This window comes from Cynoglossus semilaevis, chromosome 12, assembly GCF_000523025.1.
Source record: "Cynoglossus semilaevis isolate Cse_v1.0 chromosome 12, Cse_v1.0, whole genome shotgun sequence".
Taxonomy (NCBI): Eukaryota; Metazoa; Chordata; class Actinopteri; order Pleuronectiformes; family Cynoglossidae; genus Cynoglossus; species Cynoglossus semilaevis.
In genome coordinates this window covers 6,932,858-6,956,958 of record NC_024318.1, presented here as the reverse complement: position 1 = coordinate 6,956,958, position 24,101 = coordinate 6,932,858, and the positions used below count along the sequence as shown (strand labels likewise).

At 41.0% G+C, this 24,101-nt stretch overlaps 3 protein-coding genes across 4 annotated transcripts in view; 1 reads left to right on the top strand and 2 right to left on the bottom strand.

Annotated features, from left to right (window-relative positions):
• The window catches only part of bicc1a (BicC family RNA binding protein 1a), a 51,539-nt gene extending 48,021 nt beyond the window's left edge, over nucleotides 1-3,518 (bottom strand). Inside the window, exons 1-3 of the mRNA XM_008321804.3 lie at nucleotides 2,855-3,518; nucleotides 2,213-2,324; nucleotides 1,312-1,985 (exon numbers count right to left, since the gene is read on the bottom strand). Coding sequence (XP_008320026.1) covers nucleotides 1,312-1,504 — 193 coding nt within the window. The 5' untranslated portion in view covers nucleotides 1,505-1,985; nucleotides 2,213-2,324; nucleotides 2,855-3,518. The remainder of the gene's footprint in view (nucleotides 1-1,311; nucleotides 1,986-2,212; nucleotides 2,325-2,854) is intronic.
• Nucleotides 3,519-3,673: 155 nt separating this feature from the next.
• LOC103387254 (ubiquitin-conjugating enzyme E2 D4-like) lies at nucleotides 3,674-7,200 on the bottom strand. Its single transcript, XM_008321802.3, has 7 exons — nucleotides 7,032-7,200; nucleotides 6,482-6,545; nucleotides 5,882-5,913; nucleotides 5,468-5,545; nucleotides 5,212-5,317; nucleotides 4,751-4,844; nucleotides 3,674-4,675 (listed from the first exon to the last, which is right to left on the bottom strand). Exons 1-7 carry the CDS (start codon nucleotides 7,053-7,055, stop codon nucleotides 4,630-4,632), a joined length of 444 nt encoding a protein of 147 aa, XP_008320024.1. The 5' UTR covers nucleotides 7,056-7,200; the 3' UTR covers nucleotides 3,674-4,629.
• Nucleotides 7,201-8,283: 1,083 nt separating this feature from the next.
• LOC103387253 (regulator of G protein signaling 7) overlaps nucleotides 8,284-24,101 on the top strand; it is a 37,875-nt gene continuing 22,057 nt past the window's right edge. Inside the window, exons 1-2 of one of the 2 annotated variants that reach the window (XM_008321800.3) lie at nucleotides 8,284-8,522; nucleotides 9,404-9,525. In XM_008321800.3, the coding sequence (XP_008320022.1) occupies nucleotides 9,448-9,525 (78 nt within the window). In that variant the 5' untranslated portion in view covers nucleotides 8,284-8,522; nucleotides 9,404-9,447. Of the gene's footprint in view, nucleotides 8,523-8,554; nucleotides 8,679-9,403; nucleotides 9,526-24,101 lie in introns of those variants that run through there. The other variant, XM_017037134.2, reaches the window with a different exon arrangement.

Below are 24,101 nucleotides of genomic sequence, written 5' to 3'. Positions count from 1 at the left end.
GTGAGGGTGGGGTTCATTAGAAACTGATCCGTGTAGAACCCAGATATAGACGAACAACACCACAGGAACCAGAAACTCATATATTAAAAAAAAATATCCAGAGAACTGCGTCAAAGTTAACATCAAACTTTATCTAAAAATATTCACAGAAAAGACCAAAGTAGCCGATGACTGAACGTTTGATTTCATGTAAAAGTTCTGAGTCGAATTTGAGTCGTGAACCTGTAACCTGAGCTGCGCGTGCGGTGACTGTGGTCAACTTTGTCCCATTCTCACGGTCGTGACTTTCAAAATAGGTTTCCGTGGTAACTCTGACACGTTGTTGTGTTTACCTTCAACCCACCTGACCACAGGCCCGACCTCCATTGTTTCTGATTCTCTCTGCAGTTCTGGTCAAACTCTGACCTTTCACCACTTTTCCCTGAACGTTCTTCCCGTGGAAATTCCAGTTTGTACGAACCCGGGATTGAACTTCTTGAAAGAATGAGTTCATGTTCAGATTTAACTCGTTTAAACAAGATTAGTCCTAAAAAAAAAAAAAAAAAGATTTGTTTAAAATTTAAGGCAGGCCTGATAATGACACAGAGTAAACATGTGACTGAAAACATTTTGTGCTACACTGTGCATTTCTTTACGCCTCCAATCATCACCGTCACCGAAACCTGTTGTATCAGTGCGTGTACGTGCGTGTGTATGTGTGTGTGTGTGCAAACATTTTAAACTGTCGCGTGAAGTGAAGTAAGTGCATGTTCAGGTCAGATTTCAGTTTAGTCTACAAACAAATACACGCCATGGTAGTTTACACAGCGACACCCTGCGGTCGGACCACGGTACTACCCCCTGGAGCCACGGCATGGGCATGCATCATTTTTAGTTTAACCCTCTCTTTTACTTGTTTGGACTTTTTAACCCACGTCGTAAAGTTTAGTTTAGCGGACAAAATGTATTGTAACTCTGAAATAGGTTATAAAACGTCTTTCTTCTCGTTGTTTTGTTTTAGCACAAGTGTTTCCATTAACTTATCTCCTCCTCTCAATTGATTAATTATAAATTTTTGAGCACGAGTACGTCATTCAGGCAAGTTTCGTGATAAAGAAAGATAATTTAAACATTAAAGTTGAAAAGACAAATGGTTATTACTACTTCAGAAATCCAGAAAAGTTATCAAAACAAACGACCGTTATGCAGTTGATGTTTGAAAACAATGGGGAGTTCGCCAGGTGATGGTAATGCGTGGACACAAAACTGTAATAAATACAAAATATATCGTTGTGTACGTTACTTTAAGTTCAATTAATTCTCTGTTCTTACCTAAAAGCATGATTTCCAACTTCTTGCGGTCCACCCGGAACCTCTCCTCGGTCCACTCGGGGTCCGGCAGCGGGTGAGGTCCGCTCAGATCCTCCTCGGAGCCCGGGAGCGGGGAGTCGGTGCTGCGCTCGCTGTTGGAGCCCTGGTCCGACTGCTGCAAGTATCCGCTTAAAGTGTCACATTGAGCAGCCATTGGTGCTGCGCAGCAACTGCTCCAGAGGCCGCTGCAGGATTTCAGGCAAAGTTCTGGTCGAGCTGGAGCAAAGCGTCGAGCTCCAGTTAACTTTCGTCTGCGTAGACGTGACTTTTGGGGGGGAGGTGGAGGGAGGGAGAGAGGGTGTCCTTCCAATCTCGTCACTTCGCGGTGTTGTGCAAACTCATGGCCGCTCGGTGAAGATGTTTTTCCTCGTTGTAAATTCTTCAAGCCCCTTGGCTTCCCCCCATTGACGGACGTCTCAAAATAGGCTGGAGCTCTCTGGTCCTCTGGTCCTCCAACACCAACACCAGCTTCTCTCTCTGGAGTTAACGGAGAGCCGCTCAGCTCACTGCAAACACACCAAGCACCTCCTCAGGAAAGTTTCACGTGTCATCCTGCAAAAAAAAGCGGGACTCCTCCCAGAAAAAACACTTTCCTCCCTCGCTGAACTTCGACTTCCCTTCAGTGATGGGAATTTCTGAGAGAGAGAGAGAGAGAGAGAGAGAGAGGGAGAGAGAGAGAGAGACGGTTCTTAAAGCGCCGTCTCTTTCGTCTCTCAAATGGCTTCTTGATTGTTTTTGTTTCTTAAATGAATTTATTTACTAAACTTCCGCTAAACTTGGCTGACTGTAGTATCCACTTCATATCATATATTCTTTGTGTGCATTTATGTGTTTGGACTGTGTGTAGACATGAGCGGTATACGAGAGAGGAAGACGAGGTGATGCAGCCGAAGCCTTGAGGGACCAGATCTGGCAACCCAGGATCGATATCCAAAGTTCTCAGGTCAAGTCCATGCTGTCCACAGTTTCTTAACCTGGTAAATTAAAAGTTTTTTTTATTATTTCACAGCAATGAACAATATTAGAAATAATTACTTGCAGAAACATTAATGAAATCGTTATGAAGGAGTTTTATCTATGCAGTCTGCCATCCACAACAGCCCTTCAAGGGGAACTGTGTGGCTGAAGTTTGACACCCCTATTCTATAACAGCCCAGTCAGTAAATACTTCATGTCATCATGTTCATTTTCCCCCTGCATAAAACTGACTATAAAAATTAAAATACCAACAGCTTTTTTTTTTTTTAATTTCCAGTTCTTTTGCTTAGTGACAAACTCTTAAACTCTCTGTGACCCAAAACTCATACAAGTGTGGGGAATGGGAGTCTGGATGTTTTCCAAAGTTCTGGAATAGTTTTGCCTGCACATATGACAAATGCAGTGGGAGATTAGCTTGACAGCTGAAATATTCCCCACAAAAGTCAAAAAACCCAAATTAGACCTGGAGTTTCTGGAGGGAAAGAAAATCCAAAAAGATGTTTTGGAGATACTTGCAGATTCTTACATCCTTCAGTAGAACGTTTAGAATTTATGGTTCTCAATCATTTCTGAGGGTGCATTCTCAGGGTCACCAGTGCGGGGCCTTGGGCAGCTTTCTGTTGAATCTTCCCTGTTAAAACATTTATGATCAGGGTGGTTAAAAAAAAGAGAGAGAAATATCTTTACATTTTCTGACTTCCCCGTCAAAAACCACGAACTCTGGCTTCAGTTCACATAGCTTTGCATTTTCAACACCATGTTTTCATTAGGGCTGACCGTTTGCTGTATACCAACCAACACGCCATGCATCCAGTTTATTGCCTTGTAGAGGAAACACTTCACATTCTTAGAGGGTAGAGAAGGAAGTAATACAGGAAAGGGAAACAAAAACAATCTGGAGTAAGTCGACAGACTGTGGAACAACTGCTGCAGCAAATACAAACAGAGAGCGTCATTATAAAATAATACAGAACCAGGGTTTTATATGGGTCACTGAACAGTCATTCACTAGAATGGTGCCTGCATGGGAACATTCTTGGTACTTTTCCTGTGCGGTACCCACAAAATGATTAATGACAGTTTCCAATGATAAACAGTTCTGTTAAATGAAGTTTTTCTTTTTTGATAAATTTACTTTTCAAAAGTCACCAGCTCAGATATCTGTTGTTATTTCTTATTATATTACAGGAACCTGCCCAGGGCAGTGGTTTCGACCTCATTTCTGTTATTCTTTATGTTTAAATAAACCAGTATCAGGTGTAAATCTCCCTCGACCTATAACCACATCCTGTTCATTTAAAAACACCGAGTCACTGAGTGAGAAAGTAAAGGTAGGAAATTGTATGGACTTGACAACATAACATCTTTTTATTCCAAAAAAATTACAGAAACCATTGCAATTTAGTCGTAGTGAAGTCATACATAGAAGACTTTTTTAATCTCAGTTTCGCCCAATCAGAAATGATTTGTCAGTCATTATGTTATAGCTAATTTATACCTTTGCCACATGCTTCTTATTATTTACTCCCTTTATCAAGGCAAAGATAAAAGTCAACGTTTGAGTTTGTAATTGAATAAAACCTCCCCCCCCCATCAACCCTGGTCAAAAACAAATATTTTCTGCCTATAGCTGTTGTTCAACCTTGTTGTATTTGTCATTAGGACACAATGCTTATGCATACTTTAAGCTTTTTTTTAAATTGACTCTTATAATGCAATAAGGCATAGAGTGCTGTATATTTAGATAGATTTTTTAATAAGCATTTTTGCTTGACAATTCTCAAAAAATGCAGATCAAAACATACCAAAAGCATTATGGTAAAAAAATCAGGAAAGAAAAAAAAACCCCACTGGATTTATTTATATTTAGCAAAAGGTAATAGATTTTTTTTCTAAAATAAATACATGATGAAGGTGTACCAGGAAGAGAAAATCTGTTATATAAAAGGCTTGGCCATAAAAAGATAAGGCCTCCACCTAGTGGTCATATGTATTATCACTGCTCTTTAAATCAAAAATGATTTATTTTGCCTGAATGCAATAGTTTAACAACCTCTCTTTGTCAATCGGAACACAATATCAATCATCATGTGATTTTATCCATAAAGCAAATTTTAATCAAGGGCCATTTTAGAAAATAAGAAAAACTTAAATGTTGATAAAGAAAATGTCTGAGCAGAGTGTGGTGCTTCAATTGAAATAAATGTAGAACATGGTGAGTTAAAACCAGTGTGGATAAGTTGGAACAGTACTGTCTTGATGTGCAAAAGAAGGAGGAATCATCATTACTGGGAATATACTTCACATGGCAAACCTCTGTGTCCACTTTTTGGCTTCTTCGTTATACCTAAAGGGAATTAAAACAGAATTAGTTTTCATTCACGTCTGACTTAACGTTGACGTCAATTAGTGTCGCACTTACTTCTGTCGGTCAGATTTATAGATGTGAGCGATGTCTGGGACGAGTGGATCGTCTGGATTCGGGTCACAGAGCAGAGAGCATATGGATAATAAAACTGAAAAACAAAGAGTCAATATGCAGTTAAAAACAAAACGGTTTCACTTTCTCATGGTTTCACTTTCTCTCCCACACACAGGCTGCATTGGTTTATACACTCATGTGACATATTTTGAATAATCCATTTTGTCCAAAATTGTGTGTTTGTAGCCAAATATTATTTCACAAATTTTCTTGACTCTTGTAATTAAGTATAAGATACAAAGCAAACCAAACCCTAATGTTCTCGTAGTGCAGCATTTTACATTGCTCATCTCATAGTTTGGTCTATTTATTATTCTAGTCTGGTGTTTATTCATTAATATCCTGGTCCTTGACAATAAATGTCCTTGAATGCTAGTTTGTTTGTTTTTGTTTTCACCAACCTTTTGAAACTGTTAATGCAGGCGACCACTGTGATCTCAAAATGTCGAGGCAGATGCTACCATTGCTGTTAATGTTTGGGTGATAGATTTTTGTTGTAAAGGCAACCTGGGAAAATAAAAACAATTCACGTACAGCAGCAGAAGAAACATCAGCATCTGGCATTCTTTTGGATTTTAAATGTATTGAAAACACTATGAAATGTAATAATGTGAGGGGAGAAAACAACTAAGTAGAGCTTTAATTAAATTACATTACCTTTGGTGGTTTAAAGGGATAGTCAGTTGGAAAATGGACAGATAGAAAGAACACTCCTCCATTGTATGGACTGTCAGTCTGAAAAGAACAGACAATACTGGAATGAGCACAACTGTACAACAAAAACACTAGTTTCATTTATTATTAGTTCTCTTTTATATTAAATGTAGTAATAGGAAGAAGGCACTGCTTTTGTAGTTCAAAATTTGGCTAACCTTGTGTAAATCTGTGGAACATAAAAACAAAAAAACAACACTGCAGTCTATACCATACTACAGGCTTCAGTAAGGGTTTGATAAACTGTAACAGTCTGAACTCTTTGGAGTAGAAAGTACTACAATGTCACCATTAATCACAATATTTAGAGAAACAGAATAAAATATACATAAATAGAAAATACAACAAACAACTCACCGGCCCTAAAATCGTAGCCTGCCAGTGGAACACTGGAGAAAAGAGAAGGAAACCAGAGTGAGTTTATACACTGTGGGACACTGTTATTTAATAAGGTAAACTGTAGAGCAACCCGGTTGGACTGTTATGTGAAAGGTTACATAATGAATTCAAACGGGCAAGCACATACAACAGTCCCCTGTTTGTTCCCTGGAATCATTTAAAACACCAGTGCTTTCTCTTAAGCAGCCCGTGTGTGACGTTTCCAGAAGGTTTGAAATGTCGCTGAACCGAAACTATGGGTTATCAGTGTAACCCACACTTCCTGTTTAAAAAAACACGTCGACATGTTAAAGCAATTTTTGGAAGTTGTTTCTCAATGTTTATATATTTAGTTTTGTGATGTGAAATATGTGATACCTAATCAATGTTCAATACTGACACTGTGACGTCAGCTAAATAAAACACATCTATTAATCCACAATGTAAAAGGGCATTAATGGAAGACCGATTAGATATATCTTCAAGACAGTCACAAAGAACAGCCAACTCGAGCTGTAAACCGATGACAGGTGATTATTTACATGTCATCCAGTTAGTTTTCAATATTATACGACTTACTGTCTTCTCCTACAGGTCCAGCTGAACACGATGATGGAGGATCTTTCCGCAAGTCGTTTAACTCCTGTACAATAAAAAAATGTAACGTAACGTTAGGGACGTGTAATGCGTTTCTTCTCATCTAAAAATGTGTTATATTGAATTATTTTGTAACGTAACGTTAGGGACGTGTAATGTGTTTCTTCTCATCTAAAAATGTGTTACATTGAATTATTAAAAAAAAAAAAACATTTAAAATGATTGTCCAGCTAACCAGCTAAAAGGCCCCTGTTTAGCTGATAACGTGATTAAGTTGGCTTACCCGGATTTATCAACTGTATTTGGGAAACGTTATCATTACTGTCACGTTTAGTGAACCTGTTAGCCATGCGAGCTTTGTCATGAATAATACTGTAGCGATTTATCGTTTACACAACTTTTGGAACACCACCAAATACGATGAGTAAGCTAACTATGCTAGCAGACGGGCTAACGTGAGAGTGACACTTCCGCGTAAGGTTCCAGTAATTCTCGTGATTTCAAAAGGAATATAAAACACGGAAACACTTACTTTCTGTATCCTCTTCAAAGCCATGACTTGTTACTCAAACGTGGGAGGAGAAGCTACTGTGTTTATCTCAGCAAATGCCAACTTTAACCGCCCTCGATAATGCCAACTCGGTGTTGTTTTGACTGTTTTCTTTTGTTACCGCATTCTTGTTTGATGACGAATGGAACTGTGCATTGTGGGAAGACGAGTTTGACATGGAGTCACTTAAAGTGACAGCACACCCAGAATTGTGCGCTGGCCCACACCGAATATTAAATAGAACGATTTGATTAAAAGAATATATTCACCAGATGAAGAAGCATAAAACGAAAATGACTACTGACTTAATAACAATTTTAAAAAACAGTTTTTTTTTTAACAAACTGTTTAGTTTTTAACATTTATATACCCAAAACAACAGTCAAAAAATAAAAAATAAAACAACGCCCCAGAATTAAAATCGAATTACTCATTTGAATAAATTACCTAAATAGTAATAATAATATACCAATAAACCTATAATAATTAGTTTAACAAAACAAACTTTACACATTTGTAAGCATCACGCTAGTCTGAGAAACAAGGAGAAGTGACGAGTGATCATGGCTCCTGCTGAGAGATTCAATCTTGAAAGAACAAAGATGATAACAAGGAGCAGGGAAGGAAATAAAACACACAGACACATACAGCACATAAAGAGCACATCTGTCATCTCTCACGCCTGGACAGCTACATGTCTCAAAGCAATAGCAAGTTCATGTTTATTCATGTATTGGTGCAGAACTGCAGTACGACTGATATATGAAAAAAACCATAGATGATTTATGACAGCTTGCATTGGCAGACAATGCATAGGAATGAATGGCCATTTCTTTTTTGTAATTATGTCGTACTTCCTTTTTAGATCCGTTTTCTTTCTTTTTTTTGTAATTGCATGTTCATTTGTAATTTCTATGCTTGGTGCAAAAGAGAAAAAGGCAAAGTTACATTTTCATTCCATTGATGAACCACCCTTTTTTTAATGTGTGTGTACCGGTTATGAGAATAAACATGTTGACTAAATGCAAGCTTGGTGTGTTGACCTTTGCTGTTTGATGACATTTGTTCGAATATTTATGCAAATACCTTCTTTCTGGGCTCTCGGCGCCTCAGCATTCAGTAGAAAAATTCACATTAAAAGACACTGAAACAAAAATAAAATCAGTATGTTTCCCAAACTGGTTGTAATTTATTTCTCGCACGCAATTGGTCACGGATCGATGCGCGCACACGGCGCTGCGAGGCGGCGTGCCCGTGCCTCAGAGCATCGTGTGGACAAGCGGAGAGATAGAGACACAGAGCCGGAGCTTTACCACACCAAGTATCCGCCGAATGTCTGCCTCTTCACGCTGCAAATGAATAATCCTCACATTCCCATGTCTGCCAGTTGACATAGTGAATGCAAAGGGCCAGGCTTCCACCCCTGCAAGGATTTAATAGTCCTACCACGGGCTGAGCGTTTCTCTTTTTCAGGTGAGCCCCCTTTTCTCCTCTCCTCCTCCACTGACCGTTGGAGCAGTGTTCTCCCTGTATTTACACGCTGTTCGTCATTTAAGAAGAAAAGCGATATCTGGGCGCGGGCGGTTTTGCAGTAGCTGTCCAAGGTGCTGAAACGGACAGTAGCGTGTGGTGAGTGCGGTGCACAGCTTACGGCCTCATGTTAAAAACAGGTTACATGACTCCGCTGTTTGCATGCTACGGGCTATTTAGTGTTGCAGCCCAAACCTGCCAAGAATGTCGTGTGGGTGTTGCAAGAAGCAGCAACAACGATGAAGCTGCTAAAGCGTGCATGTTTTGTGCGATGCGTCTTCGCATCGTCTTGCACGGTTTGGCTGTGGTTACTCTACTCCAGTCGATGTTTCTCAGCTGCATTGGAGTGCCTCCTCCAGGGACGGTTTGGTGTCACTGTATTTACCGACGACAGGGTCCGGGTCTTCACCTCACCTTCTGTGGTGCTGTTGCCTTCGTACTGCGCCTATAACAGCAGGTGCCATGTAGGTGGTGCACTTTCATACTAAACGGTGTCAACAAACAGCGAAAGGTTTTCAGCTTTTCAGACACTGATTTTTGTCAACAATCAATCCACCCGTGAACGGATTGTGCGTACAGCCGTACTCTGCAGCATAGTTATCGGTTTAAACTTTTGCTGATGACGTTCGTACTTATACGAAACATAAAGTATAGGGAATTACCTCAGCCTCATAACAAAGTCCTTCTCAAGACCTTGAAGAAAACCATATATCAACGTCTCTTTATTGTCAAAGATGTCGAGGTAATTCAAACCTCTGGGTAGTGGGCTAATGAGGAGAACTAAGTGTTTGTCTTCCTAACCGAGAGTATCAATCTGTCCACAGCAGGAGAACCTGACATTTCCTGTGGCAGATTTACTTACTGGATCATGGCACAGACCAACAGTGGTGGGCAAGGCACCAACGGGGTAGCAGATGAGTCCCCCAACATGATAGTGTACAGAAAGGTAAGGCTGCTGCTATTTTTAGACGCTCTCGCGTTTTTTATGTGTCTGTGTGTGTGTGTGTGTGTTGAGTGCGTGCCTGTGACTCTCTTGCATCAATTTACTTGACAATGAGCTGTGCAATGGAAATGACCAAAACTAATGATAAGACAGAGTCCCTGTGACACGGTTGATTTAAGGTTGGGATGCTGCATCAGCTTGATGAGCACACAGAGAACACGCAATATTTCTTTTGCAACAAATGTAACATGCAATTTAGCCTCAGAGCACACACACACATAGACACACACACATAAACTGAGCAGACACACACATAGACACACACACATAAACATAAACTGAGCATCTTTATTTAGATTGGGAGGAATGTCTTTTTCAGGATTATGTGTTAAAGCGCTCCTTCATGTGTGTCCTGGGACAACTTAATAGCGTTTTAGCATGAAATCATCACTGAAGTAATAGTTTACCAATGGAGTTATACTACAACCCCTAATACTGTAAACTTTACAGCCAGAGGTTGTAACATAAAAAACATTAAATTCTTATTTAACTCGAACTGAGGTCAAATAAAGTACATGTTGGAAGATGCTTTAAGCAAAATGATGTGTTTTATGCTAAGACTTACACAAGGAGCACAACAACAGTAGGACTGACTACAGCTGAAAATACAAAAAGGAGAGTGAGAAATTGTCTGTTTCTTTAGAGAAAAAAACATATCCACTTTTTCCAAGGTTCCATGCAAGGTTTTAAATTTCTCTTTTCATAAAAAACAGCAGTTTACTATTTCTTATACTTGTATATTTCCTTTCCTCTTTTGAAAGGGTCTCAGCTGTAACACTTCCCCCGTTTGAAAGGGTCTCAGCTGTAACACTTCACAACTTCCCCCGGGGATTCATAAAATAATTTTTAAGAGGTTCTGATTCTGAAAAGTAATTATTTTCTGCTTTGAATGTTCCGCAACTGCTCACTCAGTCAGCCAGTAATATAATAGAAACACCAATAAATGATCAAACTTTATATAACGATATATACAGTACACTCTAATGATGACATAGAATATAAGGTATATTCAGGTGGGGTTGAGGTCTTGTTTATTTGAGGCCAGAGATACAGGATATTATCAACCGTGACCTTGGCCAACAGACTGCTGCAGGCACTGATGATCTGCCTGGGTGCTGTCAGTGGTCACTGTTGTGCTAGTAAACCCTTACATTATTTTTAAGCCTGCCTGACAACAGGTTTGCCACACTTTCTAACCATTAGACATTTCCATTTTCTGTACAGAAGGTGACATTTGCACACTGCTCACACTGTGAACCAAAATCCTCCGGCTCCTCTGAGAACTCATACGCAGATTTTCTCAATGGACTAGGGCTGAGCGGTACGACCTAAAAATAACACTGCAGCATTTAATGAAGCAGAGAAAGTAAATGCATCTATTTTCTTTAAAGGTTTAACCTGTAGCAGCAGAGCCTGTAGATGAAGCCGTGTGATTAGTAGTAAATTTGAAAACCTCCCCACTGTGGTTCTGATTAGATTGAATGTTCATGACAGCCAGATGCTACAGGCACAGGCCAAATGTACATCACTGATACCCGCCACAATTTGCACCTCGCAGCCTCACTCTGGTAGTGGAACATTAACTTCAATTCACACATGGAAAAATCTGTCTGACTGCGATACCACAGACTGTTGTGGGGGTGTGTTTATCAGGTGAACTTCTCTCTTGTTAAGAGGCTTTAAGGTATACATCCTTCTGCCAGCGGCTGTGTTCCCTGTGATGGTGAGCGTCGCAGCTCCCAGGTGGCGCCACAGAAATAGCACTGCCCTTTGTGAAGTCAGTATTAATAACATCAATACCAACCAACACACTTCCCAAATCCTCAACTATCCCTTAAATGCACGTAGGCAGAAGTATACAGTCTACGATGACTGGAGAAAAAAAAAGGGAAATAGCTTGCAAGTAGGCCAGAGGTCTGCAACCTGTGGCTCCTGGGCCACATGTTTCATATTTGCAAATAGATTCAATTTAATTTCAAACCAAAAATATCATCAGTAATTATCCTGCACCGTATTATTGTGTTTTTACAGAAATCAGGTTTGAATTAACGTGTCACTCTTGATTTCTTTTAGCGTGTTGCTAACCAGACAACATAGAGTCATTGTCTTCTTTTACCAAAGATCAGGTGAGGCATTTCTAGGAGCACTGTTCTGAATTCGTTACACTTTTTTTCCTGTGGTATACAAAAACAAGAAATCTAATCTTTTGTGTAATCTAATATATTGTTTAATATTACTGCAGTATTTATTCACTATCGCCTTATCAACTATGGTGCATTAAAACACTGAAATGTCTGACAGATATTTTCCTCACTTGCTTTGCTCACTGTTAGATCTGTGCTGCTGGATTAAAAAAAAATGTATTTATTATTTTTAACATGTTCTTAAAAATCTTGAAATCCTGGCCTACAAATATAAATATATTCTGCTCAAAATGTGTCTTTGCCACAATTCATCTTAGAAGTTGTTAATGCTGCTGTGCAGTGATGTGGAGCATCCAAACGATCACGCCGCAGCAACAAGAGCCGTGTGAGCACAGCATCACCTGTTGGGCAGTAAAGTGTTTTGAGTCTTCCAGCTCTGTTGCAGCAATTAAGAGATCACTTTTTATTGTTACAAACTCGGGCTTTGAGTCACTTCCTTCCCTTTCTTCTCAATAAAAACACATCTTCCGTCTCCGACTGCTCGTGCACAGTGGGAATAAGCGGCTTTGCATGATATTGGTCTTTTATAGTCCTCACAGCATCTTAATCAATTTTACTGACAGTGTGGGGCACTTGATGAAACTGTTGCTACGACGGTGCCAGCAACAATCCTGGTCCCCACAACAAGGCAGCAGGACTGTTCCTAAAGTAGGCCAAACACTGAGGATGGAGGAGGAGGACGGACGGGAGTTCTGTGTTTTATTTGTGGACACAACTTATTACGTTTATCTCTGACACGAAGTGGTTTAAAACATGCTACAGCTTAACGACTGGATACACAGGAACATCACATATTGACCTGAGGTCTTTGAAGCTATTCAATTACACGTGACGTCTTTTCCTTTCTGCTGCTATTGATTCCAGTGTCCTGCCTTTTCGCTCTTGCCATACCGAGTATGCAAATATGAACACAACCTTTGCCTACATGTGTATGGTGGATTGATGAGCTTCATGCTAACAGACACTACGCCTCCTTTATTAGCCTATGAATTTTCATGACAAAGTTATTTCCAAGTTTAGGGCTGTATTTCTCACATACTTATCCTGTGCATAACCATGGAGTAATAAACATTACCAGCTGAGCTGCTCCAAACACTGTATGTCAGTCCACCAAGACGAACTGATGCTATTTTGAAAGAGATCCTTAACAATGTGATTAAAACGTCTCTCAACATTCACTCACATTATTTAAAGTCAACAGTTTTTAAAAAAAATTCTTCCAGCCCCAGAACGATAACACAGTTCCATCCACAGCAGTAATACATCCTTCTTTTTTTTCCCCGAGTTGAGATCTTCACCTCTTACAACTTGACCACAGCCCGACTCTGTGCACTGACTGACCCAGATACACAGCAGAACGAAAGAGCATTAAGTAGGCGGCGAGGATGAAAATGGTGTTTCTGGAGTGGGCATAACTCAGGCCTCTGGACATGTGAACGATGTCAGCATGAACAAATGCCCTGTACTTTTCAATTAAAGGTGACATGGCCGAGGTGTCGACACCCACACTGACTCAGCCCTACTTAAGATGAACTGAATCCTCAAGTGGAAAACAGTCCGTCACAAAGCTTTGACGCACCATGGTGCTGCTCAGACCTCTTATCTCAGATGTACATCAGGAGAGTGTATATATACACACACACACACACACACACACAGAGGCAAGTGTTTAATTTTTAACTCTTCATATTAAGCAAAGAGCCATGTCTGTGTGGAAGCTAATAAAATGCTAATGTATAGTATTATGTAACACAGCAGAGGGAGATTTATGGTCAAGGACGGCAGATCAGCGTTCGATAGTCTTTCCACTGGGAGCATTACTGCGTCCTTACACTCCCTCAGTCTCTCGTTCTCTCTGCTCCATCTACCTCCTGTCATTATGGGCTAATGAAAATGGAAGGGCGAGCAAAGGTGTTGGCCTGCCTGCTGTGGAGATGTTTGCAGCGGCGTCTCCGTTTTCCATGAAGGATGCAAACACAGACACCTCGTTTGAATGCATTAACACCTGAGAGCTCTTAACGCACGGCCATACGTGAAGTGTTGAGGCCGTCACATCCGAGCCGAACACGTAGAGCCGGGCTCTGTGTTCAACTGATTCACCGGCGACAGGGGGCAGGTGACCTGGAAAATGTCATTACTCGTCATGTAATTTCACGGAAAGCGCTAACAAGCCGGCGTGATGGTCGGAGTGCACATTGTCTTTACAAACAGACAAACAGGTGTGGACTGTATTTGTATGATTGTGTGTGTGTTTGTGTGTGTGTTTCATGCCTGCTCGTGTGTGTGTGTGTGTGTTTCATGCCTGCTTGCATGTGTGCAACGTGAAATAATGCTGCGAGCATGTGCGTGTTGCCGTATGTAGGGCGAATGTTGCCAAGAGAGCATCCTGAATTTTTCATGCGAGCCTAAAACAGCTCTGGTTGGAGTTCATCACCGCTCGGCAGGAAGAACACCACCTCGCTGCCGCTCACACTTCAACACGTCTGTAACTGAACCGCCACGTCTCTGACTCACGTCTTTTTGGGGGGCAGTTTAGGCCACACGGATACGGTGATAATTAACACTTTAGTGACACTCTTACTGCTTCCACACACCCACCTTCACACCTCCACCCAAAAACTCTGACACTTCAACCTGTGATGGTGGCACGGCAGGAAATAATGAGCAGAGAAATTCAGAATCCTTATCACAGTTTTCAAACAATAATAGAAAATAATAAAGTTCACTTTCATCTGTAGCTCCTCCTGAAGACAGATTTTTCCATGAATGGATCTGATTTACTTCTATAAAAAGCTCATTATATTTGTAAATTAAACACAAGACAACAACTTTTGGCAGGATGTTCAGCCGCTTTCTAGAAATTAAAAATATGACTTTTCTTGCGGTGCTTTGTATCTGCAGGAATGTGCTCTTCCTCTGTGGCGCAGTATGTGACGGATGAGACAACAGCCCACTCTTACTTACATCTGAGCTGCCAAGAAGAATCCAGTAATTGTTCCTCCAGCAGCAAGTTCCGCTTTTGTTTCTACGCAGAGCCATTAATCCGACACTGGAGCGTTATTGTTCTGTTTTCTGCTGCACATTATATACGGTATTTGCGACGTTTCATACCCTCTTATTGTTAACATCATCCGTGTTGGGGTCGTGATGTTGCACATTCCTGGACATACAAAAATGCAGATTCTGTTTGACATGTACACACACACCTGATCTCTGACCACGTGTGTGCCGCACGTATTTATCGCATTAATCGGTTTAAAAAAAAGAAAAGAAAAAGAAAATCAGAACATAAGTCGCAGCTTCACTTCCTGGAAATACGATATTTTCTTCCTTTAATTTTTATACAGTTTTTTTGCGTCCGTAGTTTCTATCATTGCGGTGCTCAAAGACAATCGCTGCGGTTGTTATTTACTCTTCAGGCAGCTTTCAACCTTTCAGCACATCATAACAGTTTGATGTGGTTTTTCTCTCCTAATATAGCACGGTGCTCTCTTCACGCTGTCGGCTGCGCAGAACTGTGTCCTTAACACTTTTCACAGGGGCTGTTGATGCTGCGCCGTGAGAGCTGAACCACATCTAACGTGCGTGACTGGGTAACGAACAAACAGAAATAACAAGAGGGCAAAGGTATTAAAGCATGCTATTGATCTGTGTGTTGATGAAGTGGTTGTGTACAAGAGATCATCTTGGCAGGACACGATTTTCCCTCTTTTTCTCTGCATCACTGCAGCAGTAGATAATAACAAAGGTGTATTTACATTTGTTCTTTCTTTCCCATCTTATCTGTATTTTAAAAAAACATCCACCCATTCTGTTATCGACACAAATCTGCGTCATCCCACATTGTTCGAGAGCCGTAAAGTGGCGGGAGCCAAATACATTTTCGTCTTTTTTCACAGTCAAGAGTCATACTGAAGAGGTTCTTGTACGGCTTGTCTCCCTCAATCTGCAATCAGAACATCAGTACTGGGAGGAAAGAGGGTGAGTGAGCGAGTGAGACACAGAGAGAGAGAGAGAGAGAAAGAAGGGTGAGGAGGGACAATCTATAATTGCCAGATCAGAGAGAAGTCTTTGTGCGTAAAGTAGGGCTCATTGTGAATCATCCTGTCAGTGGAGTGTTTCCTTGTCCACTGTATGAAAACATTCCTTTCCTTTTCCTTCTCTCTTTTTTTTTTGCCCACTCTGTGACACAAAGAGTGGCGTTTTGACAGACGTCGGTTGGCATTTTCAGATTTGTCCTAATCCTGTCGCTTGTATCCGTTGACGCCAGTTAAAAAGAGCTAACATCAATTACTCCAGGGATGTGGTGTTTAGTCAGATGACTGGGGGACGGGGAGGGGGGAGAGAGAGGTGGGGGGGAGGCTACGTTAATCCATTTGGTCATGCTGCATGTTTATATAATGTACACATATTTTTTGCAAACAAAGTATTTTAAACACAAGAGTAAAAACTAACAAATTACATTTGTTCTTTGCACATGATCAGCATCATTGGAAAATTGACGTCTGTAGAAAATTATGCTTTCAAAGTTTCACTGACGAAGTACTGTACTGCTTTATTGATGTACTACAAAGTATATGGCTCGACTGAACTCATTATCCTTCAACGATGATGGAGTATCAGGCACATTTAGGTTTTTTTCTCACTCACAGTTCGGTGAATTTGGAAGATTAGTCACAGCTTCATTCCTGTCTGAAAAGTTTGAGACAGATTTTTTAAACCTGTCCGATCTCAACATGTCTGCCAGGTTTGTGTGCTGTCTCCTGGTGTTATATCTGGGTCTGAGAAGGCCTGGCCTCCAAGACGAGGGCTGAGTCAGCTCTCCCTTCTGTCTCGTCTTTTTTTTTATTACGCTCCGACATTTACCAAGGATTATGTGAGCGCCTCAGTCAGAGCTCTGACAGCACCTCCAGTGTGTCCTCATTCTTTCTTCATCCTCTTCTGCTAAATGTTATTCTGGGAAACGTATCCTTGTCCATGACATCCTCGTGTTTGTTTGTTTTTTTTCCTCGTGTTTGTTTTTTTGTTTTTTTTTGTGCTGTTGTTTTATTACAGGGGAGTGATTTTGTGCTGTTGTTTTATTACAGGGAAGTAAAGTGGCTCACAATTAAGAGAAAAATACCTGAACTGTACTGTTAAGCCGACAGAGGACTTTAAGCTCAGTCTTCGACTAAGATCTCTGGTCACAAAGCATATCTTTTTCAACAATTCCATAACGGATTCACCTGAACACAAAGTATTGGGACGCATGTGTACGAGACTACAGCGAGATTGATCTGTGATGTGGAAACATTCATCTTAGCTGAGTGCTCCTGCTCTGCTCTAGTTGCTGTCAAAAGGGTTTTGATTTTGTGGGGAAAGAAACCCAAACATTTTAGAGTCGCTGCAGGCCTTTAGGTGTGAGACAGAGCAGAAAACAGATACAGCAAAAAATGTTTCAGTATAATTGGCCTAATCGTGATATAAAATCAATACTGCAATCATTTTTATGTCACCAACATTAGATTTGACTAACAGCAACGTGCTGTACATGTGAAATAGTAGTTCTTTTTATACAGACTGTAAAACAATCACACGACTATTCAACAGCGCCAACTAGTGCAGACTCTGAGACGAGGCTGAAATGTTGATGACATATTCACAGGGTTTCTTCAGGTGTGTCGGTTTAAAAGCTTTGTCCCCAAGGAGACATTGGACAAAGACCATGTTTGAGTGACACAATGTGAGAATGTCCAATAAGATATGAAACTTGACCAACTGATAATTAACCTCCACAGGTCATAGAACATTTCTCCACTTGTGTTTTCTCCTCATTTTGATTGCACCCATCACGGGCTTCCTCTGTGAAGGGGCAGATGTATACGGTGTTAAGTTAACCGGTGAGACATGATCAAAATTTAACGAACATCAATCACGGTCCTGGAGTGACGAGTGGTAACTATTCATTACGTTGGTACCTGAAACACTGCTATTGAAGTCAAACACGAGACATCAAATACGAGACGATATCTCAGGTGTAGTCTGGCTCAACTGGACACCTGGTCGTACTGTTGATGGATGAGGTCGTAGTGAACCGTTTCAGACACATGAGAGGACGATTCCACCTGATGGACACCTGTGTGCCCTGTGGAGTCTGAGTTGACTTCTGTGGATGTGGACAACATTGTGCTGGGAATGGCTGGGCGTGTTTGTCTTAATCCACCTGCTTTGCTGAGTGATGGTTTCCTCCGGGTTGACAAGGTTAAGGTTTCCTTCGCTCCTCTTTCAAATCTCAAATCCGCCTTCTCTGACAAAAATACAATGTCCTTCCTTAAAAGTGCGTCCTTTGTCCTTAAGGTGCAGGTGAACAGGGGAGTGTGAAGCTGAGCTGTGGTACAGTATCTCGACTTCGGGGTGAAACTAGTTTTTTTAAGAGGGTGTTGCTAGTAAAATATTAATAATGAAACCTAGTATTTACAAAACCGTTTCATTACCATGCACTGGCGTAAATGCATCAGCACGAAGATATGAAAATCATCCATTTTAATCAATAGCCTTCAGGTTATTTTGATGCAAAAAAATCCACTTAAAAATCAAAGATATTCAGACTCTTGAATAAAAAAAACACTCATTGGAAAATGTCTGAAATATCTACTGCAGCATGAAGCCAAGTGAAAATGTAATATTGTGTACTTCAACGCTGATTCGCACTCCTGCCAGAGCTAATTTGGATTTCTTTGTCATGAAAGTAAAACCAAAAATAAATATGTTTTTTTCCCCTCACTTCATATCTGTCAGTGCACAGAAGGAGTGCCGTCTTTCTACAAGGAACATTTTATTCTGATTTCTCTCCGTCTCTTCTGTCCTTGTCTCACCTGCTGTGTTTCTCTACACCCCGAGTCCCTTTTTCCTCGCCGTCTGGTTGGTGCTCTCGGGTTCACCCCCCTTCCTCTCCCTTTCATCCACCCCACTGCTCGTCTCCCCTCTCAGCCTTGTGGTGACTTTTGTTCAGCTTTGGGTGTTTGATGTTTTCTCCTGTGCTCTCAGCATCACAGTAACTTTCTCCCTTTGTCTTGTCTGAACTCACTCGCACATGTATGTGTAGCCTCACCCCTCCCCTCACCCCTGGCACTGTTGGCTGCCCTACCTGTGGAGCATCCTTCCATCCACTTCTGCCCCCTCCCCCACTCCCCCTTACATCTCTCACCTCTCTTTGAAGTCATTAGACCATCAGTCATAACCCTGTGCCGCTCCGGTCCGCTTTCATCCTCGCAGGGAAAAATAAGATCGGAACGCTGCACTGGACAAGTGCACACACAGAAAGTCAGTCCTCTCCTCTCCTACGTGAAGTGATTCACTTGTGACTCATGGCTTTGTTGTGAGCGTGCTCTAAACAAACAGCCATTGGATGTGGCATTTTCTATCCAAACTGACTGTAACTGAGAGTGTTGGCCTAATGGCTTCATCCCCCCTCGCTCTCTCTCTCTCTCTCTCGCCCTCTTTCAACAATGTGGAATCGTCTCTCAGCAGCAGCCACCTCTCTGTGATCAGCTATGACAACGTGACATTGCACAAATCCAGTAGCAGTGAAATAACAGCCGTCTAACATGTTTTCATCTGTCAGTGAAACACCTCGGTCCAACACCTTCTTAGCAGCCCTCGTCCACAGCTCCTCACACCTCCACTTCAGTCGGCTTCTTGACTTCACCGCTGCTTCCTCTTCATATTGTTGTTAAGTATTGATTTCCAGCCGTACTGGGAATGAACGCAGCCTATAAAGACATTTGTGTCCTGTCAAACTGATAGTTAATGATGGTAGGACTAATACGCTGAAGATTAAAGGAGCATTCCCTGCAGTATTACATGTATTTACATTGTCAAATATACCGAGCTAAATTTGGATTTCGATGCAGAAATACTGGCGTTATGAGATGGAATCAAAGTCTGTCTTCCATGTCCAGGCAGTTATGTAAACAGGATGCCTTCGTATGGCTATTTTTGGTACAGCAGGTTTGGCACGAGCAATGCATAGCACTGTGATATTTAATTTAATTACACATAAGGATGACAGGAGTTGTTTATTTATTTATTTATTTTTAAAAGTATACTAGCAATATGTCACTTTATCTGAATGTTGGCTGCAATTTTGGGATTAAAATGTCCATGGTATTAATGTGTGAAGACATGTAGGGAAGTCAGTTGGACCTCTCAAGTAGTAGTCATTATTAGTAGTAAAAGAAGAATTATAAATAATAATACTATTATTATAATTATTACTATTATATTGGTGGTAAACTGCTCCACAGAACAGCTGAGCTCTGTGCTATATTCAGCCTCATATCTTTATCGACCTTTAGTGCTGACTGAAGTACCAAACGTGTGTCCTCTTATATTAATCCTGACTTTGTTATTATTATGCAGAGAATTTGTGAAAGAACCCCCTCTCTCTATCTCACACACACTCACACACACCTCAAACAGTTTTGCAATTCAACCCAGTTTCCTCTGATGGGCGGGATGTGGCGGACATCTTGTCCTCAGTCTTGCAGGATTGCTGCAAATACGCCTAACCCCAAACTGTGCCTTAAGTTTTGGTTTTGTAGCCAACGAGCCGCACGAGAACAAGCAGCAGCAGCAGCAGCAGCAGCTTCATACGTGCTGATTCTGACATGTCATTCCTCAACACAAGGCTGCTCAGAAACAACAGGGCTTTCTGCTGCTCGCTGTCATGTTTCTGCTCTCTGGTCTGTTTGGATCCCCATGACAACCACACCAGCAGGCTGTCAAATGCTTTTATCTCAAACACTTGAACGTCCATCACACCCTTGTGTGTGTTATATGTGTGTGTGTATGCGTCTAGGAGAGTACAGTACATGAGCAAACATTCCAGCACTTTAACAGGAGCTGCTTAAAGACTCGACATAATTACAACATGATGCTAAGGATTACAATAAGAAAATGATTACTTTTTCATCATGATTGATGATGAATAACAGGGTCCTCCACAAGTATTAACTGATCATATCATCTCAGGAGAGAGACAAACAAGGCAGGATAAACAACAGTTGAATAAAGTCAATGACATTTGTCTTCGAAAATATAAAATCCTTTATCAATTAAAGTACATTGTGGTAAATAATATGGATTTGTGGTATTATTCTGCTGTGAGTACTTTAGGTATAGGTTTGTGATGTTACTATGTACTGACCCAAACTATTACTGACCAAAAACTATTTACTAGAAATGGCTCGGTATCAGTATCCCTCCGATATTACATCGCCATACGGCCCCATACACGGAAGAAGAAGTTTGTTTTTCTGTGAACTTCTTGCCCTTCATTATGGTTCCAATTGTAAGTCTGACTCTTCCAATGTTTTCATGTCCAAGGTTATGATGTTATCACTGTGCTAGCACAGCGTGAGTTCTGACTTATGCCGAAAATTGAGTGGCGTCGCACCATAAGAATGGAACTCCGACGTGAGTCGAGGAACCCTCTGCATATCCGTGGCGTGAGCCTATCAGGTGTTTGTGATTGTTGTTGGTCAAAACTTTAAAAGGTCACAACATCTTCCGTCATCTGCAGCGGTCCACAGTGGTCCAAGTGTCAAATGTGTCAAACGCACGGCTCTTATTGATTCATTGTCCGTTCTGACTGTCGTGTCCTCTGAAGTGTGCGCGTGTGTTTGTCTCCCGTCAAACGCCGGGTCCTTGTCTTGACTCTGTCCCACAGGAGACAGAAGAAAAGCAGAAGAATGTCAGGCTGCCACTATCCAGCTGCTTCTCTCTTATTGGTATTCAGGTCACACACAGAAGCTTTCTTCAGTCACTGTAGCACGTGCCAAGGAGGAATGTGTGAAATGAGGGGATGGAGAAGGAGAAGGAGAAGAAGGAGGAGGAGGAGGAGGACTGTTGCCCTGTCTACATCATGTTATCCGAGTCTAAAAATAGAATGCATCCACCCTTCTTTTCTATTCCCAGTGCATTTATGTTTCCACACTCACCCCCTCCCCCTCCCTCTACCTGTGTTTTATTTTCCCTCCTTGTCTGTCTGTTCTTTAAAAGTGAACATGCTCCCTGGTGCACAGAGATAAGACTCCTCCAGTGTCACACTTGACACCATTTGCCCCCGTCAACAAACAAAGCTTAATGAAGGACTAATTAATTTAGTCGTTTAATTTTTTTTAAAAACATACTGCAATCTTCCCGTGGACAGACTTAAGTGTTTAACCACAATCATAAAAAAACGACACACGATTAAATAGAAATCCCTGCATATGCTGCCGTTTTAAAACCACATTATGTTCTGTTGGAATCTGTTGTGATCACATTTCATCACATGGAACATGTCCTCCGTCTCAACGTGTGCACGGCTTATCATAACGGACAAATTTCCAAGTGCGTACGGTATATTCAACTTTATTTTTAGCAATTATTTGCAATTAGATGATCTCATCACCTTCTCATCTTTGGAAAGTGTCTGCAGCTCTCTTCTCCCTCATCTGCTAATTTATGATAGCATGCTGCTTGAGTGATGAAATCACGGTGGGTGGGCAGCAGGGATATTGGCTTGCAGTGGATGTTCTAGCACATGGCCAACCTTGGCTTAGTCATTGCGCCCACTGCCCGCCCACCAAGGAGATGAGAGTAAGGGTAAGAGTGAGAGAGAGAGAGAGAGAGTGAGAGAGAGAGGCCGTACTCTGGCAATGCTACCCCATCACTAGACAGTTGCAGCAGAATGTAGTAGATTTGGAATTAGACCAATGGAGAAAAGTCAGATATATTTAGCTAAATCTTCTTCTAGTTTTCTTGTCGGCATCTCCAACATCTGAAATCCACTAACATCCTCTCATTCTGGTCCCAAAACTCCCAAAACATTCCCAAAGAAAAATCTTTACCTGAAACTCCACTTAGGTCTCACTCAGGTGACGATAACTATTTTATTACTACTCACTTTGAGCGTGCTGATAGAGAAGATCTTTCTGACCATGTCTTTATGGATAGATATAGAAAAAAATATATACTGTACTATAAAGAGTGTCTATGAACGTGCTGTATAAAAGAAAGAAAGAAGTGAGGTGGAAGTTCATGGCAAAGGGGGATGAAGGTCAGGAGAAGCAAGATAGAATACTTGCGTGTTAGAGAGGGTTTGGTGGAGAGAGAAAAAAATAACACAACAAGAAGAGGCAGTCAATGTCAGTGACTTCAAGAACATGTGGGAAAGGCCTTGAAAAACTAGGCAGCGGACAAAAGAGGTGAAGAAAATGGCATTGTGGAATGGACGTTCTATGGACGCATGAAGTTTTATAAGACAAAAATTTTGTATGGTTAAGAAACTGCGGGACTGTTTAAAAGACAGAATGTGAATTTAAAGAAAGTCAATGAGGCTTTTTGGAGAAAAAGTTACTGAGAAAAGTTCAAAATAGTTTTCACAGTAGGATATAAAAAGAAGACTCCAGAGGTGATAAATGTCATGAAACAAGAAAATGGAGATTGTTGGTGTAACAGTAGAGGAGGCAAGGAACAGGCTGAGATGGAGGCAGGTGATTGGCTGAGAGGACCCCTGAAGGAAATAGCTGAAAGCAGGAGAGCAGTATAATATTACATCCTAGGTTGTGGTAGTGCAAGACAAGTATACAAAAAAACAAAAAACAAAAAACTCAACACCAGTTCACAGCTGCAGAATAGAGCCAATTAAAAGGGTCCAGCTTAATGCATTCATCATATTTAAAGGAGCTTTTATTGATTGCTGGTATATTACCAGGGGACACAGCGTCAGCATTTAGCTGCTAACTCATTTTGTCCACTAAGCAAATGGAAATCTGATAAACAAACTCCATTAAGTCTGTTTTCCTTTTCCTTCCATCATCTGTGCGAGGAGCACAGAAATACATTGAATTATAATTTTTTTCTTTTTTGTATTAAAATAGCAGTTTGCCATCTCATAGTATAGTCCTATTAAAATATTTCATAAGAAACTCATCACACGTGGATTTGATTAGAATATTAAAAATGCAGCCAATTCACAAACGGCGTGACATTTTTATGAGAAAATACAAGTAGTTTCATAACAAAATAAGATGGAAGAAGAAACCAGATGGTGGGCAAATTAGGAAAGACCGCCGCTTTAACTGTAGATGTGTCAAAAGAGGATAGATGCTAGTATTATGTCCACTATGCAAAGCTGGCTTTTGACCACTCATCCAAGAATCAGTGCTCATCTCCTTTTCTACCCTGGGGAGACAGGAATGATGATGCTTTTAAGAAAGAAAAGGGCCATAGATTGTTCTGCAGGAATTGGTTAAAATACAAGAATCCGTAGATGCCTGTATCTGTGGC

Bases quoted from the DNA above. Each gene is read 5' to 3' on its own strand.
- LOC103387254 (XM_008321802.3), bottom strand. From the start codon at position 7,055: ATGGCTTTGAAGAGGATACAGAAA. The intron at 5,318-5,467 runs GTAATGTAATTT...TTATTTTCCCAG, and splicing joins ATCCCTTTAAACCACCAAAG to GTTGCCTTTACAACAAAAAT. The intron at 4,676-4,750 runs GTAAGTGCGACA...AATTCCCTTTAG, and splicing joins TATAAATCTGACCGACAGAA to GTATAACGAAGAAGCCAAAA.